The 19,153-nt window shown below is 44.5% G+C and overlaps 1 protein-coding gene across 1 annotated transcript in view; it reads left to right on the top strand.

Annotated features, from left to right (window-relative positions):
* The window catches only part of abcf3 (ATP-binding cassette, sub-family F (GCN20), member 3), a 64,075-nt gene that overhangs the window by 30,324 nt on the left and 14,598 nt on the right, over positions 1-19,153 (top strand). Inside the window, exons 6-15 of the mRNA XM_060913380.1 lie at positions 682-804; positions 3,252-3,518; positions 3,639-3,719; positions 3,838-3,897; positions 5,226-5,282; positions 12,254-12,276; positions 12,368-12,423; positions 12,596-12,796; positions 12,991-13,067; positions 13,155-13,199. Coding sequence (XP_060769363.1) covers positions 682-804; positions 3,252-3,518; positions 3,639-3,719; positions 3,838-3,897; positions 5,226-5,282; positions 12,254-12,276; positions 12,368-12,423; positions 12,596-12,796; positions 12,991-13,067; positions 13,155-13,199 — 990 coding nt within the window. The remainder of the gene's footprint in view (positions 1-681; positions 805-3,251; positions 3,519-3,638; positions 3,720-3,837; positions 3,898-5,225; positions 5,283-12,253; positions 12,277-12,367; positions 12,424-12,595; positions 12,797-12,990; positions 13,068-13,154; positions 13,200-19,153) is intronic.

The following is a 19,153-nucleotide window of genomic DNA, read 5'->3' as shown; positions in this document are numbered from 1 at the left end:
GAGGAAATTTATTCAGTATTTTCACTCATCTGCGAAGGAGGGGCTTTAATTCTTCATGATGGAGTTATTTTAGAATTAAAAGCATTTGAATTGCCATCAAAAAAATGTTCCACAGTGGAGGCCAGATAAAGCAAGATGCTATCTTTATTCTTATTAAACATGACGAAAGAAACAGTGTGTTAGGTAAATGCAAAAAAAAAAAAAATGTATAGTAAAATTAGAAAATGTATTTTTATTTTTTTTTTTTTACCATAATGTCCCAAATGAGAGAGCAGTTTCTGAGACAGACCCATAACCGTTCCTCACAGTGAAAGGAGATGATTGGGGTCGGGTACAGAAACGTACTTTTTATTTCCCCAAGTAATTTCTTTTCCTTGTTAAGTAATGAATTGTTGAGCATGAGGCTGTTAAAACGTGTCCGTGATCTTTCCCATGTCCTCGGTCCCTGTTCAGCTCTTTATAACCAAGTTATAGTCGAACATGCTGTAATCTAAATGAATCCGTCCGCTGTGATTTGCTTGTAGTTTTTTTTTTTTTTTTAAATAAATCTGTGACAAATCGTCTCCTGAATGGACCCTGGTGCTAAATTTAAGGCTGAATGAGTTTATTAATTGGTGTAATAAATAAAGGTCAGGGCCGCATGGATTATTCATGACGAGGCTGTGAAATGTTTCCCCACAGGGTCCTGGAGGAGGCGTCGGCCAGCCAGGCGAGCAGTAAGAAGGAGAGCCGTGTGGACGTGTCGGGGAAGAATCGCAGCTACGACATCCGGATAGAAAACTTCGACGTGTCGTTTGGAGAGAGGCGAGTCCCAGTGCGGTTTAGTTTCTCACCTGTGTGTGTGTGTGCAGACAGAACCAATGACCCGGTTTCCTCATGCAGTCCACAGACTCCGTGTGAAAACCACATTCCACAAGAGCAGCTCAGAAAGCTGGCAATAAGAGCACGGTTCAGTTTGGGTTTATTTTTTAATCTTCCTCGTGTAGTCTGAAGACAGACGTGTTCGGTATTTACTGTGTTGCACTCCGTTCTGTTCTTTACGGCTCCGTCTCAGACGGTGTGCGCTGTTACACACGACGAGGCCATGATGGCACACCCAGGTACAGAGCAGAAGGAGAAACAAACAAACAAGTGTTGCCCGGTAGCACTTAGGATGAATATGAAGGAAGATATTGCGGAAAAAACAAGCTTGACCTTTTTGGTGACCTTGACCGGATGACCCTCAGAATGTTGGAGGTTCTATTTGAGACCAATGCCCATCTATCCTGCAAGTTTCAGGAAGATTGGTCCAGCCGTTTTCCAGTAATATCGTTAGCAAAGAAAGAAACCCCACCGAAAACGATAGCTCGCCCCCTGGTGGACTCCGTCCCGGGCGAGGGAATAACTTGCAGCTAATTTGTGCGAGTGTTTAATTGTTGAGCGCGAGTGCTCGGTCTGGAGTGTGTTATTCCACTTTGACTGCAGCAGTCTGGCCACCAGGAGAGAGAGAGAGAGAGAGAGTGTGTGTGTGTGTGTGTGTGTGTGTGTCATTTTATTAGTGAGCGACACGCCACATGTTTAATCAGCTTACAGATCGATTTAATGGGACCGAACGTCTCCGAGAAGTTAGTCCTCTCTCTCTCTCTCTCTCTCTCTCTCTCACACACACTCCTTTTCTCTTCCTTTCTTTGTCCCTTTCTTTGTCCCTTTCTGTCTGTCATTGTATTTTTCTGTAATTCTCCTTCTGTCTCCTGCTCCTTCTCTCTCTCATGCACACCTCATTTCCTTTCTTTCTCTTTCTTGGCCTGTGGGTCTGTCTGTCTCTTTCGTGGCCTGTGGGTCTGTCTCTCTCTTTCTTTCCTTTCTTTCTTGGCCTGTGGGTCAGTCTGTCTCTCTCCTTTTTCTTTCTCTTTCTTGGCCTGTGGGTCAGTCTGTCTCTCTCCTTTTTCTTTCTCTTTCTTGGCCTGTGGGTCTGTCTGTCTTTCTTTCTTTCCTTTCTTTCTCTTTCTTGGCCTGTGGGTCTGTCTGTCTCTTTCGTGGCCTGTGGGTCTGTCTCTCTCTTTCTTTCCTTTCTTTCTTGGCCTGTGGGTCTGTCTGTCTCTTTCGTGGCCTGTGGGTCTGTCTCTCTCTTTCTTTCCTTTCTTTCTTGGCCTGTGGGTCAGTCTGTCTCTCTCCTTTTTCTTTCTCTTTCTTGGCCTGTGGGTCGGTCTGTCTTTCTTTCCTTTCTTTCTCTTTCTTGGCCTGTGGGTGGGTGGGTCGGTCTGTCTGTCTGTCTGTCTGTTTTTCTTTCTTTTCTTTCCTGCTGTTCTTCTGTCCTTCTGTCTCACTCAGTTGTTTTTTCTCCCTGTCTCACATTCTTCTTTCTTTCGTTCCCTTTGTCTATAATTGTCATTTTTCTGTAATTCTCTCTCTCTCTCCTTTCCTTTCTTTCTCTTTCTTGGCCTGTGAGCCTGTCTCTCACGCTGTCTGTCTCACTCAGTTGTTCTCTCTCTGTCTCACATACACACACACTTTCCTCTGTCTATCACTGTCATTTTTCTGTAATCTCCCTCTCTCCTTCTGTCTCCTGTTCCTTCTCTCTCACATACACACACTTTCCTCTTTTCTGCTGTTCTTCTGTCTTTCTCTCTGTCCTTCTGTCTCGCTCAGTTGTTCTCTCTCTCATGCACACCTCATTTCCTTTTTCTTTCTTGGCCTGTGGGCCTGTCTCTCACTTTCCTTCCTGCTGTTTGGTCTTTCTCACTCAGTTGTTCTCTCTCACTCACACGCACACTTCCCTCTTTTCTTTTTCTTTCTCTCTGTCTGTCTTTGTGTGTGTGTGGAGGGGGGGTGTTTCTGCCTGTCCTTTTGTCTTCTTTCTGTCTCAGACTCCGACACTCAGCCTGTTATTTTACCCAGAAAACAAACTCCTCGGTCCTGGAGACTTTGCCTGTTTCGAAGCATTTTCACCCGAGACTTGATACAGAAACGTGTTTTTGCAAAAACGTCACCACATCCACCGTTGCACGGTTTACTTTGTTGCATAGCAGCAGGTTTTTATTCATTTTTTTTTTTTTTTTTTTAAATCCATGTGTGATCAGTCTGAGATTATGTGGCGCGTCTGCTGGACAGGGCCCTGTGTGTGAGCTGTTGCTATAGAAACAGTAACGTATTAGGACGGGCGCGTTAATATTAACCTGTAGTTCACCTTACAGCCGGAGCTACCTGTTTGTGGAAATGTAGCTATAGACGGCACATGTGATGGTGTGTGTGTGTGTGTGGACGCGCGTCAGGTCCCTGCTGCAGGGAGCCGAGCTGTGTTTGGTGAGCGGTCGGAGGTACGGTCTGATCGGGAGGAACGGTCTGGGTAAGACCACGCTGCTGAAGATGCTGGCGAGCCGCAGTCTGCGCGTTCCGGCCCACATCTCCATCCTGCACGTGGAGCAGGAGGTGGCAGGAGACGACACGGCGGCGCTGCAGAGCGTCCTGGAGAGCGACACGGTCAGAGAGGAGCTGCTCACCGAGGAACGCTCGCTCAACACGCACATCGCCAACGGGACGTGAGTAGCACTTGACAGGGACTGTGTTTTATCGTAAAAAGATTTCTATTCTATATATATTTTTTCGCTGTTTTACTGAAATCACTGCTCGATGTTCTGATTTTTTTTTCACCTTGTTAGAGCGGAAGGGACTGAAAGCTTGCGTCTGTCCGAAATCTACGCTAAACTGGAAGAAATCGAGGCAGACAAAGCGCCAGCCAGGTGAACTCTCAGGCTGTGTGTGTGTGTGTGTGTGTGTGTGTAAAGACCAGAAGCTTTCGCAGTAGTTTTTCTTCTGTATGTCGAATGAAGTTTTGTTATTTCCTGTCTGTTCCCTCAGAGCGTCAGTGATCCTCGCAGGTTTAGGATTTTCCCCCAAAATGCAACAGCAGACAACCAAGTGAGTGACATGTTTAGCTGAGTCAATTCATCAGCGTACTGTCTTTTTAAAGCAGCCATCTGTAATATTTGACTATTTTTAGGCATCCAGTAACCCCAGAACGAGTTTAGCGAGACCTATTGAGGTATTTCACTCACGTGACCAAGTCATGTGACGCTGCCATTTTGGACGGCACGGCTCGAATCAGTTTGAATGCGAGGAAGGCGACAAACGAAAAACATAAAAGAAAAAGGAGCGAGATGCAGAAAACACCTTCACTATCCAGCGACGTAGGGCATTTACAGGGCGAGCAGAGGGAGAGGGATTTGCAAAAATTGAGGTTAGCAGGCTTAGAGAATGACATTTACCTGCTTCCACCAGGATTGTTCACTGACAGCTAAGGTTTGTTCACATTTTCATTTACTTTCGGTCCTCAGGATAAACAAAATGTTATTAAATGTCATTGAAATAACTTCTTAGTCTGTTGAGACATGGCCCGTTATAAGTTTTTCCTTTACTGTATTTACTAGTTTACTGAGCGCGCTCCGGGGCTGGCTGGCTGGCGCTAGCTAGCGCGCGCTCCGGGGCTGGCTGGCTGGCGCTAGCTAGCTAGCGCTCCGGGGCTGGCTGGCTGGCGCTAGCTAGCTAGCGCTCCGGGGCTGGCTGGCTGGCGCTAGCTAGCTAGCGCTACGGGGCTGGCTGGCGCTAGCTAGCTAGCGCTCCGGGGCTCGCTGGCCGGCTAGCTAGCGCTCCGGGGCTCGCTGGCCGGCTAGCTAGCGCTCCGGGGCTCGCTGGCCGGCTAGCTAGCGCTCCGGGGCTCGCTGGCCGGCTAGCTAGCGCTCCGGGGCTCGCTGGCCGGCTAGCTAGCGCTCCGGGGCTCGCTGGCCGGCTAGCTAGCGCTCCGGGGCTCGCTGGCCGGCTAGCTAGCGCTCCGGGGCTCGCTGGCCGGCTAGCTAGCGCTCCGGGGCTCGCTGGCCGGCTAGCTAGCGCTCCGGGGCTCGCTGGCTCAGTAAACTAGTAAATCTAGTAAAGGAAAAACTTGAGACTGAAAGGTTTTAACAGTCATCCAAATGACTGAACGTAAACATTGCTGCAGTAACATACTAGCTACTGTTGTTGACATTAGCTAGCTTGCCGTCCAAAAGGGCGGACACCGGGGCGTCACGTGACCCTGTGACGTCAGGTGAAATACCTCAATAGGGGAAAACAGGAATGTTGGAATTTCTTCAAGCCTTTTTTTTTTTTTTTTTTTTTTTTTCCTGGCCCAGAAATGCATAGAGAGGCTGAAAGCATGACGCACACTGCTGCTTTAATCCATGTTTTCTTTTTCTGTGCGTTTTTCTCCACAGAGAGTTTTCTGGTGGTTGGAGAATGAGATTAGCATTAGCACGAGCTCTGTTTGCAAGGTAAAAACACCCTTTTTAAAAAAAAAAAACAGTAATAATAATAAATGAGGTTTCTGTGGTGCGTCGAACAAAGTGCATGAGGTAGACTTTCTAATAATGACATTAGGACTGGAGAGCAGTACGGCTGATGTGTTATTAATTTTTCTTGCTGGAAAGCACAGTCCTTAAAAGGGAACTGAAGTCATTTTTAAACTTGTTTTATTTCTTAATTAATGTTTTATTCAATTACGTTTTCGGTTTTAGTAACCTTATGTCGTGACTCGTATTGGCATATATTATATTACACTTGTCGGCCTTTTCGGATTTTAGCCAAGTTGAATGTAGTTCGTTTGGTCCACGGCAGGCGTCGCTTATCCGCAAGGTCTTGTGCGAGACTTCAAACGTGAAGCGTCGGCGCCGCCATTTTGAAAACCGTTTTACATCCATCCATTATGTGTAGCCGCTTTATCCTGTTCTACAGGGTCGCAGGCAAGCTGGAGCCTATCCCAGCCGACTACGGGCGAAAGGCGGGGTACACCCTGGACAAGTCGCCAGGTCATCACAGGGCTGACACATAGACACAGACAACCATTCACACTCACATTCACACCTACGGTCAATTTAGAGTCACCAGTTAACCTAACCTGCATGTCTTTGGACTGTGGGGGAAACCGGAGCACCCGGAGGAAACCCACGCGGACACGGGGAGAACATGCAAACTCCACACAGAAAGGCCCTCGCCGGCCACGGGGCTCGAACCCGGACCTTCTTGCTGTGAGGCAACAGACAGTGCTAACCACTACACCACCGTGCCGCCCACCAGATCACCACATCGTTCCAATTTCAAGATTCGCCAGCTTCATCAGCGATGGAGATTATCCCATACGACTTCGAACCAACGTGGCGTAGAGAAGAGTCAGAAAGACGACAGGATAAAGCCTAGGTCACAACCGGACGTACGATTTTTTTGGCGTTTCCCAAATCGCTGCGTTTTTTTTTTTTTTTTTTTTGTGTTGTTCATGGAGAAAGACGCACGTTGGCCGTAAGTTTGTCTTGCAACCTGGAAAAAAAAACCGTAAGCGCCCGTAGAGTTTGTTTGACACGACAAAGAACCTCTGCGGCCGGTCTACAGCTCGAAAATCAGCACGTCACACGCACACCCTCCGTGCGTTTCTTGCGTTTTTTTGCACGTAGGCCGGCCGTAGGAGCACGTACGGCCGGTTGTGACCGAGGCATAAGGACAAGTCCGTCGCGCTGGTATTTACATCATTACTGTCGCACAATTAAAACCTGCCAGATCAGCCGGCTGATACACGCATGTGTTTTTGTGATAAATCTATGTTATACTGAGCGCATTTCCTACATAATCCTCACTAAGGTTTCGGACAGCGCTACAAAATAGCGCCCACGCTATATAGCGAGTAGGGGGAGATTTCAGACGCAGGGAAAACTTCCGGCTCAGTTAAGTCAGCGTTCGGAATAGGGCGTGCGCGTCTTTCGACAACATCGGTCACTTTGATCTCCGCTGTACGTTTTACTTCCGTCCTCCGATGTCTCGCACAGGTCTCGACGAATCTCGCTTTGCTTTGACTTACGGTACGGACTGATTGAAATATGCTCTGGAATATATCAAACACTCATAACTTGTAGCAGTGACAAAATGGCGATCAAAAATGCGTTCCGATATTTAATAAAAGGAGAGAAATAGAATTTTGATGGTGATAAATTTGCCTTCAGTTCTCCTTTCAATAATATCTTTCAAATGTTTGCAGTAGGAAATGATTTTTTTTTTTTTTTCTGTTGAACGTAAGGCCCGAAGGGGGATTATGTCGTGGCGATGTCCGTCCCGGGAAGGGCGCTCACCTTCTGAAATCAACTCCTCTCACAATTTTTGGAGGAATTTCACGAAACTTGGCAGAATTCTTTGTGACGCATTGCAATTTCGTTCAATTCAATCGCATTTTGCTAGCGGGGGATTTTACGCTCTCGGAGCGCTCTTGTTAGGCAATCCAGATCTTTCATCGCTTTATTTATTTAAATTTTTTAAATTTTATATTGGCCAGATCTTACGAAATGTACGGAAGCCGAGAGAGGCCCTTCATATAATCTTTTTTTTATTCACCTTGTTATCCCGAGATAACGACACAATTAATTCAGGATCTCGAGAAAACACAACTAATTCGAGATCTCGAGAAAACAAGACAATTATTTCATGATCTCAGCTGGATCACTGTATCTCCGTCGGTAGAGACAAAGCCGGGCCAGTCTTCTGCGGAGGTGCCATGGACTAATTTTGAAATTATCCCTTATTAAAAGACTTGATGCAATCTCTCCCTGTGTCAACCCCTGATCAAAATATTGCCTTATTAGGTGATTGATTATTCCAGACATTCTAATGACCAAAGTTGCGTCTATACAGAATGAGAAATAGCCCCAAAGTCAGCATATCACAAGTCTCTTGGCGCACCTGAATGAACCATTTCTCAGCTGTTTTCTCGAGATCTCGGAATAACGGTTTTGTTTTCTCGAGATCTCAAATTAGTTGTGGTGTTTTCTCGAGATCCTGAATTAATTATGTCGTTATCTCGGGATAACAAGGTGAATTAAAAAAAAAAAAGGATTATATGAAGGGCCTCTCGCGGCTTCCGTAGAAATGTGTTGCTTTTACATGTACTGTATGTCACCATAAAATGCTGTCAGTAGAAAGATCTGTTCATAACTGTCAAGGACTCGTCTGGAATCTGGCAGCGTAAACACCATGATGGTGGGACACTCTAAAGGCCAATTTATGCTGACAACCCAGTCCTCGCAGATGGTGTCGCAGATGGCGTCTGCGAAGCCCCCCCCCTTCGCAGACGCTCTGCGCGCACCTCCCAAAAACTGTGACCACCGCAGACAAGAGGGCTCTGATTGGTCCACTCTACATCCGCTGTACACGCACTTCCGCTTCCCTACTTTCCCGGTTTGGTTTGTTTTCACGACCGGCATTTTTAAAAACACGAGCGAAGATGGAGCAGCACGAAGAGCGGTTGATCGAGGAAGTGAGGAAGTACGGACATCTATACGACTCCAGTTCTAGTCATTATAAGTAACCGGAGGATAAACACTCCACTAACCACACCCACCAACTACTCCTAGCGATTTCGCGACTTCGCGCCCCCTTGCGTTGTGGCGGTGAATAACATCGCGCACGCCTATTACTCCCCGCTCAACGATAAATTACAACTGTCTGCGAAAAGCTATCTGCGAAAGCCTTGTCGCAAGAGCATGCAGAGGCCGTTAGACTTGGCAACGTTTAACATAACATTTTTAATGCCAGTTATAATAAAAGTTGGTATAAATACAGAGGCGATTTATAGAAAATCCCGCGCGCTGATTGGTTGAGAGATTCGGACCGTTTCTCGATAATCGCCTCGAGCTTCGTCACTGTAAGTGAGGAAGAATCACACATGATGGAAAGAAAATGCAGTCCCGAAAAGCGCTAAAGCTGCTCCGAAGTTTGGTCTAAAACTATTCAAAGGTAAGGTGGGATTATTATTATTTTTTTTTTGTGATTTATTTTATTGATTTCAAAACAGTGTTTTATCTGAGTCGGTGTAGATAAGCGACCCAAGTCTGCGCTGTGGCTTTTTTACATTGACATGCTGCTTTTGAAGATGGAAATAATTTTTTTTTTTTTAAATGATCACCTGTGTGTTTGTGCTAAAACAGTTATCCACCTCAGGTTCAGTGAATATCTGTGAATAATAACCTCATTTTTTTCGCGGTCCAGTTTCCGTCAAATCCTGCGCTCTGATTGGCTGGCGAGCGGGTCCGTATCCTACAGTACGGACCCCGATTAAGGACCTCTGGCGACTCGCTCGTTCACAACAACAAACAACATAGTAGCATTTTTTTGTCAACATTTTTTTTTTAATAAGATTATCAAAAATCTTAAATGTTTGCCAGCATTTCTCAGGAGAATAGCATTAATTTTACAGCATGGATAGCGATAACGACAGTGTTCACAGCAAAAGCAAGTTTTACTACCCTGAGGAAGAAGAAATAAAAGAAAGCATTTCAGGAGAAAGCTAAAAACCTCTAACTGTTGCCAACGCCGAGCAAAAACATGTCTGAATCCTGAATGACTCAATTTTGTATAAATAGGGGACTACATAGGCAGCAAAATGTAGTTTTTTCCTGCCATGGAAGTGCACTTGTATACCGAGGAGGAAGCCATTTGCATTACAGCCGTGAATGAGGATTCAAAATGGCGGCTCGGCTCGGTTTTCCCTTTCAGGCGCTCCCGTTTTCTGTTAGAATTTGGTAAAGAAAAAAATAAATATATTATTTACCAGCTTAAGGTCGGTCCGTATGGTGCAATACCGTGACCTCGGCCTAGAGGGCCTCGCTCAGTACTTTCAAGACCTCACGGTATATCAGAGATCTTCCATTCAGCTATCATGATATTAAACAAGTCGAAGATGGGTAGCTGAATGGAATATATCTGATATACCATGGAAAAAAGGTTGTTATTGTTGTTGTACATACACTCTCTTCATATCAGCATTCTTGAAGGCCAATGCTAGCTTACCCACGACTCAGTGCTGTTAGTGCAGCAGTCCAGTTACCTTCCAACCAGTGTAGTGTTAGTGAAGGCCAATGCTAGTGCATTCAGGCTGATTTTATTCTTGTTGTTTTCCCTGTGTGACCTACTTAGTTACTTTTTTGAAATCAGCATCGACAGCTACTCACAACGGCGTGACCTCGCAGCCAGAATTCTCTCAAAATCTTCCGTGTTTAACGAAGCCAACTCGGCGGCCGTGTTTTGTTGGCAAATTGTCAGTCGCTCACTTGCTAGTGCGGAAGTTTTATGTCTCCAACACGTAGCGTCGTGTTGTCTTGACAACCATGCAATATCATAAACCATATTCATCTCTCTTTCTCCACTGAGTAGTGACGTACTGTACGCACCACTGCAGGGGTTTTTCTAGAAAAATTTAGTATGAGGGCGCTCACCATGGCGGGGGGGGGGAGGATGGTGCTGGTTGTCCGTCCCCCCCTCCGCCGTGCGAAGCCTTTGAAAAATTGAGGCTACAATGGGACATTCTGAGGCTATCTGACAGGGAAATTGTAACATTGTTTGTCAACATTGATAAAGAAAAATAATCATCTTCTGCCCCGGACAGTCTTTGGCTTTCTTCCGTTTCGTGCCACGGGATGACATCTTTTAAATGCCCAAGTGTCAACAAAAACAACTCGCGAACTACTTCTGTCAAAAGCTCCCGCGCCGGTGGGTGAAAGGTCATTCAGTCTCGAGAAATCTCGCTCTACAAGTCAGCTGACCTTGTATGTAACCCATGTCAAATCTCGCGAGAGCAGCCGCGACAAGTAAACAACTAAACAACATGGCGCCTCAGTCTGGAAAACGCCAATTCGGATTGTTTTTGCACCGTCTGGCGGTGTATCTACTATGATTGGAATATTTTTGGAGTAATTATAACGTATTTGATGATCAGACACATTGTCATGTGGTGTTGCTGGGATGTTTTCACGGAGAAAAGATCGTTTTGAGAAAGATTGCATGTTGTCCAGTAGCATATAAGTGCATGGCCTAAGGGCCTCTGCATGCTCTTGCGACAAGGCTTTCGCAGATAGCTTTTCGCAGACAGTTGTAATTTATCGTTGAGCGGGGAGTAATAGGCGTGCGCGATGTTATTCACCGCCACAATGCAAGGGGGCACGAAGTCGTGAAATCGCTAGGAGTAGTTGGTGGGTGTGGTTAGTGGAGTGTTTATCCTCCGGTTACTTATAATGACTAGAACTGGAGTCGTATAGATGTACGTACTTCCTCACTTCCTCGATCAACCGCTCTTCGTGCTGCTCCATCTTCGCTCGTGTTTTTAAAAATGCCGGTCGTGAAAACAAACCAAACTGGGAAAGTAGGGAAGCGGAAGTGCGTGTACAGCGGATGTAGAGTGGACCAATCAGAGCCCTCTTGTCTGCGAGGCTGTCTGCGGTGGTCACAATTTTTGGGAGGTGCGTGCAGAGCGTCTGCGAAGGGGGGGCTATGCAGACGCCATCTGCGAGGACTGCGTTGTCAGCATAAATTGGCCTTAAGTGTGACTTGGGGTTCAATCGGCGTTTCGGTAAGGGGGCGCAGCATCCCTGTTCCCCGGTTTAAGCCTTGTTCACAACCGGCCGTACGTGCGCCTACGGCCGGTCTACGTGCAAAAAAAATGCAAGAAATGCACGGAGGGCGCACGTGTGACGTGCTGATTTTCGAGCCGTAGACTGGCCACAGACCGGCCGCAGAGGTTCTTTGTCATGTCAAACAAACTCTACGGGCACTTACGTTTTTTTCAGGTTGCAAGACAAACCTATGGCCAACGTGCGTCTTTCTCCACGAACAAAAAAAAACGCAGCGATTTGGGGAACGCCAAAAATCGCACGGCCAAAAAATCGTACGTCTGGTTGTGACCTAGGCTTTAGACGAAAGCCTGCACTGTATTGGCACGGTGGTGAAAAGTGGTTAGCACTGTCGTCCCACAGCAAGAAGGCTCTGGGTTCAAGCCCAGCAGCCAACGGGGGCCTTTCTGCGTGGAGTTTGCATGGGTTTCCGCCACAGTTCAAAGAAGTGCAGGTTAGGTTAACATGGGACGGCCTTGGGCTGAAGTGCCCAAGAGCGGCGGCGCACACGGCGGCTTTGCTCTCCGATGACGAACTAAATTTCGTTGTACATTTGTGCAATGACTATAAAAGCATTCTATTCTATTCTATTCTATTCTACAAGCGATATTGCATGCTCTCAAACCAAATGAATGAAACCTGCTAGAAGGGAATAGAACACACGTTTTTACTCCACTGAAAAAGTGTCGCGTATGTATAATAATCACCGATATTCACTTCACCTTCCTTGAATAATTGTTAATTTCTGCCATCCTTTAATGACCTTTTTCTCTAATCGCCATTGGACCCGGACTAAAACGCTTTTTGGTTCTGACGTGTTTCAGGCCGGACCTTTTATTACTTGACGGTGAGTAAATCTCATTTCTATGGAAACGAACATGCAGCTTTGTGATGGAGAAAATCCTTCATCTAACAGCACCGGTTGGTTTTCCCATCAGAGCCCACGAACATGTTGGATGTCCGAGCCATTCTGTGGTTAGAGAATTATTTACAGGTATCTTTATTTTTTTTCATTTAAATGTGTACAATAATGTTTAGGGTTTTGTTTTTCTTAGGCTGTAACAAAATAAAAAAGCCCTTGCAGAATGGAGTGTTGTTACACCCTGTACATGCTGCAGTGCTGTTTAAAGATTTGATCGTGTGTGTCCGTGTCTGTATGACCCCAGACGTGGCAGTCCACCATCCTCGTGGTGTCTCACGATCGGAACTTCCTGAACGCCGTCGCGACCGACATCATCCACCTGCACTCCCGGCGTCTGGACAGTTACCGTGGCGACTATGAGAACTTCATCAAAACGAAAGAGGATCGACTGAAGAACCAGCAGCGGGAGTACGAGGCTCAGTTACAGTACAGAGAGCACATACAGGTATAAACACACAGCTTTTAATTTCAATTCTAATGTCACATTTTAACACGTTTAGTTATTTTTTTTCATATTTATTTGAATTGAGTAAACTTTTATGGCTTTTTTATTAACGGAGCTGTTGAGTAAACGTGCAGTGAACTGAGTGACTTGTTTTATTCCAAAGAAATGTGTGTGTGTGTGTGTGTGTGAACCAGGTGTTCATCGACCGGTTCAGGTACAACGCTAACAGAGCTGCACAGGTGCAGAGCAAACTGAAGCTTTTAGAGAAACTGTAAGTGTGCCCTCGGCATCCTCGCTGTCTGTACTGTCCCGCTCCAGTTCACCCTGCTTCAGTGACCCCGTTTCTCCCTTTCCACAGCCCCGAGCTCAAACCCATAGAAAAGGAGTCTGAAGTGGTGTTACGGTGAGTTCTGCAGGAAGGAGGTGTGTGTGAGTACACTGTGGGTATTCAGCGTGCGCTCCTCGCGGCGTGGGGTTGGGCTGGTTTTCAGCTAAACGCCGCATCCTCGGCTCATTTGAGGTGAAGAGCAAACTGTCCAGTGGAACACGCAAATGAAGCTTATTGAAAGGCGACCTTTTTTTTGGGGGGGGGGGGGGGATTATTTGACTTTATATTGTTCTTGAAGTATGTTCTTTCTCTCTCTCCTGTTGTCATACTTTTAGCCTCCCTTCTTTTTCTTTCTTTCTTTCTTTCTTTCTTTCTTTCTTTCTTTCTTTCTTCAGTTGTCTTACTTGGCCTCCTCTTTCTTTCTTTCTTTCTTTCTTTCTTTCTTCAGTTGTCTTACTTGGCCTCTTTCTTTCTTTCTTTCTTTCTTTTTCTTTCTTTCTTTCTTTCTTGGCCTCCTTTTTCTTTCTTTCTTTCTTTCTTTCTTTCTTTCTTGGCCTCCTTTTTCTTTCTTTCTTCTTTCTTTCTTTCTTTCTTGGCCTCCTTTTTCTTTCTTTCTTTCTTTCTTTCTTTCTTTCTTTCTTGGCCTCCTTTTTCTTTCTTTCTTCTTTCTTTCTTTCTTTTTTCTTTCTTTCTTTCTTTCTTTCTTTCTTTCTTCAGTTGTCTTACTTGGCCTCCTTTTTCTTTCTTTCTTTCTTTCTTTCTTTCTTGGCCTCCTTTTTCTTTCTTTCTTTCTTGGCCTCCTTTTTCTTTCTTTCTTTCTTTCTTTCTTTCTTTCTTTCTTTCTTTCTTTCTTTCTTTCTTCAGTTGTCTTACTTGGCCTCCTTTTTCTTTCTTTCTTTCTTTCTTTCTTTCTTTCTTTCTTTCTTTCTTTCTTTCTTGGCCTCCTTTTTCTTTCTTTCTTTCTTGGCCTCCTTTTTCTTTCTTTCTTTCTTTCTTTCTTTCTTGGCCTCCTTTTTCTTTCTTTCTTTCTTTCTTTCTTACTTGGCCTCCTTTTTCTTTCTTTCTTTCTTTCTTTCTTTCTTTCTTTCTTTCTTTCTTTCTTTCTTTCTTCAGTTGTCTTACTTGGCCTCCTTTTTCTTTCTTTCTTTCTTTCTTTCTTTCTTTCTTTCTTTCTTTCTTTCTTTTTCTTTATTTCTTGGCCTCCTCTTTCTTTCTTTCTTTCTTTCTTTCTTTCTTTCTTTCTTTCTTTCTTTCTTTCTTCAGTTGTCTTACTTGGCCTCCTTTTTCTTTCTTTCTTTCTTTCTTTCTTTCTTTCTTTCTTTCTTTCTTTCTTTCTTTCTTTCTTTCTTTCTTTCTTTCTTTTTCTTTATTTCTTGGCCTCCTCTTTCTTTCTTTCTTTCTTTCTTTCTTTCTTTCTTTCTTTCTTTCTTTCTTTCTTTCTTTCTTTCTTTCTTTCTTTCTTTCTTTCTTTCTTTCTTTCTTTCTTTCTTCAGTTGTCTTACTTGGCCTCCTTTTTCTTTCTTTCTTTCTTTCTTTCTTTTTCTTTCTTTCTTTCTTCTGTTTTACTTTTAGCTTTCTTTCTACTTTTAGCCTCCTTTCTTCTGTTGTCATACTTTAATCAAACATGGGATCAAGTCATTCTAATGAAGAGAAACTTGGCTAATTATAAACGAGTCTGGTTTGTCATGGTACGGCCATGTGAGATGGTACGGCCATGTGAGCTGCTGCATCGCTGAAACGCTCTGGTTTCTTTCTTTAATTGGTTTCTTTAGTTACACGTTACCTGGCCAAAAAAAGGTCACCTTTTGGATTTAAATAAACAAATACTCAAGAGCCTTTGATTGGATAATTACTGCAGTAATTCATGTGTTTCAGCTGCAACAATTCTTTTAAAGGTCCCATGGCACGAAATTTTCACTTTCTGAGGTTTTTTAACGTTAAAATGAGTTCCTCTGACCTTCTTAAGTCACCCCAGTGGCTAGAAATTTCATAATGTGTAAACCAAACTATGCCCAACATTTGAGAATGGCGTGTCAAAACGGTGCGTTGATAAGCTCTTCCCTTTACTACGTCAGCAAGGGAGATGATCCCCACGCCCCCCATCTGGATTCCCACCCACTGTATGGATTGCCCCACCCAGTTGTAGTGAGGAGACCATAGAGGACACAACATGGCGAGCGAAACATGGAAATTGTGCTGTACATGGATGTGACAACACAGAAAAGAGTCTGTTTTTACTGCCGACGGGAGAGCCCCTGAAGACACAATGGCTTAATTTTATTTACTCCAATAATACGCCGTCGAGTCTACCTAAGACGGTGTATGTTTGTCGGAAGCATTTTCCTGAGGAATGTTTCCACAACTTGGGACAGTACAGGGCAGGTTTTGCACATCAACTGTCACTGAAGCCTGGGTCCGTACCAAGCATCCCTGCCGCATCAGCCACAAACAGCGAACAAGTAAGTGTATAACTGGTCGTTTTGCCGTGTTTTAAAATCGGTGCCACGTTAGCCTTGCAATGGCTACATTAGCTGTGCAGCTAACCGCTTCCTGCAGTTAGCCAGGTACTCTGCGCTACAAAACCAAAAAGCATGCAGCATGCTCTGTTATAATAGCCAATCAAAACAGTTTTTACAAAGACACCCACTTTTTTTTTTGTCACTCGTTCATTTTATTTGTTTGTTCAGTAAAAACCCAAACATTTGTTGAATTTATTTTATTTCCTCGCGTCGCACCTTAATGACGTCAGCGCGCGGTATTTTTCCCTTCGCGGTTTGTTCCTTCTCTCTCGCCATAGTAAGACACCCACATCCGCTTGTTCTGACCCACTGGAGGTAGCGTCACAGTGCTGTTAGCCAATCAGAGGTAACACGTTTACATGTCATGAATATTAATGATAAGACCCGCCCCCACCCTCTATCCTTCCCCGCCTCCTGCTTCTCATTAGCAAAACGACGCACTGGGAAAAGCGCTGAAATGGGGCTTTCTCCCAGGAGGCTATATCTATGTGCCGAGGGTTCATTTCGAGAAAGGCTGCGGATATAACATCCGGAAACCTCCACGAGCCCGTTTAAAGCATCAACAAACCACCATGCCATGGGTCCTTTAACCTGAACTGATGCAGTGAGTAGCTTCTCATTTCTTAAACACGTCAGAAGACGTATCCCATGTACTCGTGGAAAAGCTGTTCCTGTGTTGGAAAAGAGTCCTATTATTGGCCTGTATCAAGCAAAGACAACGAAGGAGATTGGAGCTGAAATGACTGGAATTGGGTTAAGAACTGTCCAACGCATTCTTAAAACCTGGAAGGATCATGGTGAACCATCAACTTCATGGAAAAAATGTGGTTGGAAAAAGATTGTGACTGGCCAGGATCAGAGATCACTTAAATGCTTGGTGAAGTCCAATTGTGCTTTAAAAGAAATTGACATTAGAACTCACGGCTGTGTTTAATAGTGAAATTAAGATCATTTCCACACTCGGTGTGACGAGAACTCACAGGATTGGGACTAAACAGCTGTGTGGCTATTGGAGAACCACTTGCTCGTGAGACTGAAAAGGCTTCCGTTTGCTCAGGAGTATAAAGATCGGACTTTGGAGCAATGGAAAAAAGTCATGTGGTCGGAGTCCAGATTGACCCTATTCCTGAGTGATGGGCGTGTCAGGGTAAGAAGGGAAGAACATGAAGCAATAAACCCATCATACGTACATAGTGTCCACTGTACAAGCCTCTGGAGGCAGCGTTATGATCTGGGGTTGATTCAGTTGGTCAGATCGAGACTCAGAAATGTAACGGCAATAAAATGAAGTCACCTGAATGACCAGGTTCTCGTCATCAATAGGGGTTTTTCTTCCTTGATGGCTCGGATTGTGAAAGTGTGGTTCAGGAAGCATGAGGAGTCCTCCTCACACAGAGTCCTGACCTTAAAGTACATATCCTGGACCAAATTCGGGGGGTTTTTTTTATATGGAAGTATGTCCCTTTACGCACTCATCCCGAAGGGTAATTTTGCACAAGACCATCTGTCTACAGCAGAAAAAAATAAAATAAAATAAAACGAGTCTGGAAAAATCCCAAGGGAGTCTGGAGCCAGATTCATGGCGTCACCTGCGGAAGCGCCAGCAGGCTGCGCGAGCTTTGCACGGTTTCAGTGCGCAGCCTGTGTAGACCAAGTTTAGCAGTTAGCGATTTTGCTTTGAAATATGGAATTGCTACCTGAGTGCAATGTGGGAAACGATGAGTACTAATCCCATCAAGATTGGTGTCGCTACACCCTCAGGGCTTTCCACTAAGGCTCATACTAGCCAGCCATGACAAATAAGTAGCCAGCCGGGGGGGGTAAAACACAAAATAAACTCCTGTGCACGCAGTTCCCAGGATTAAATGCATTTTCCACAGACCATTTATTTATTCACTTTACTCAAATACAAAGTAAAATGGCAGTAAATCTTTTCTTTTCTTGCGTATTGCATCATGAGGCGTTCCTGGCTTGTAAATCTCTTATTTTCGGTGCATGACACATTCACGCAGCTGAGCATGCTATGAATTAACAACGACAACGGTCTGCAGTGGGGCGACACAATTACACACTCAGCGAACATTTCTCCATTTGTGTATGAAAATACACTCCAACCACTCAGTTTGGCTTCATTTACAACCAACGGTGTCTTTTGATGCCAGCACGTAATTGAACGAGAGAAGACTGGTTTACCGGAGACAAAATAAGCGTCATCTCTGCTTCTGTTCCCTCCGACACACTACTGCCTCCGCCGAGTGCGCGCGCGCACACCGCATGTCGGGGCCGCGGATGAGTTACTCTCCCCTGATCAACGAAGTCGGTGGGGAATTTGTGGTTATTATCGGTACAAACAGCGCGAATCACAACTTGAATGAATGCGGTTCAGTTTGACATTATTGTCAGTCCGTTAGATAAACATTTATTAAAATCGAAAATTAATATTTAGAGCCTGTGGGCTACAAAAATAAGTCATTAAAGTAGCCGGCTGGACTTAATTGTGTAGTCGGCTGTATGGCCGGCAGCCGGCGCTTGTTGAAAGCCCTGCACCCTCCTACGATACATCTGTTAACCATTTTAATAATTACGCGATAACGTTGAAGAAATTTGCAGAAAACCACCAGGTCGTTTCCTCATAAACAAACCAGCGCTGACGTAGGATTCAGAGGGAGGCGTCCCGCACGCGACGTCACGAAAATCAATGTTTGCCGGGAAATCCAAATGCCAAGTTTTTTCAGAGGCGGACCAATTCGCCTTAAATGGCTCGATTTCAACTGAATTTTTCTGGTATTGCACAAGGTAAAGAAATTGCACAAAATGTGACAGATGTTTGACCAAAGTTTAATATAAAATAGGAGAATTACATTGATCTTGCTCCTGAATTTACCTGTGATATGCACTTTAACCCCACTGAGAACCTTTGGGATGCTGGAGAAGACTTTACGCAGTGGTTCGACTCTCCTATAAGATCTCAGTGGAAAAATTGATGCAACTCTGGACCGAAATAAATGTTGATTTATGTATAAGGTTGGTGAAACAGTGCTCCAGCGAATGCATGCTGTAATCAAAGCTAAACACAGTCCAATGAAATATTGGTGTGGGACTTTTTTTGGCCAGGCACCGGGTTTTTTTTTTTTTTTTTTTTTTTTTTTTTTGTTTGTTTGTTTGTTTTCTGCAACTATTTGATTAGTATGCTTCTTGACCAAATACAGTGGCCCTTGAAAGTTTGTGAATCCTTTTAGAATTTTCTATATTTCTGCATAAATATGACCTAAAACATCAGATTTTCACACAAGTCCTAAAAGTAGATAAAGAGAACCCAGTTAAACAAATAAGACAAAAATATTATACTTGGTCATTTATTTATTGAGGAAAATGATCCAATATTACATATCTGTGAGTGGCAAAAGTATGTGAACCTTTGCTTTCAGTATCTGGTGTGACCCCCCTTGTGCAGCAATAACTGCAACTAAATGTTTGCGGTAACTGTTGATCGGTCCTGCACACCGGCTT

This window comes from Neoarius graeffei, chromosome 1 (assembly GCF_027579695.1).
Source record: "Neoarius graeffei isolate fNeoGra1 chromosome 1, fNeoGra1.pri, whole genome shotgun sequence".
Lineage (NCBI taxonomy): Eukaryota > Metazoa > Chordata > Actinopteri > Siluriformes > Ariidae > Neoarius > Neoarius graeffei.
The sequence above is the reverse complement of the archived record's forward strand: the minus strand, read 5'-3'. Positions and strand labels throughout refer to the sequence as shown.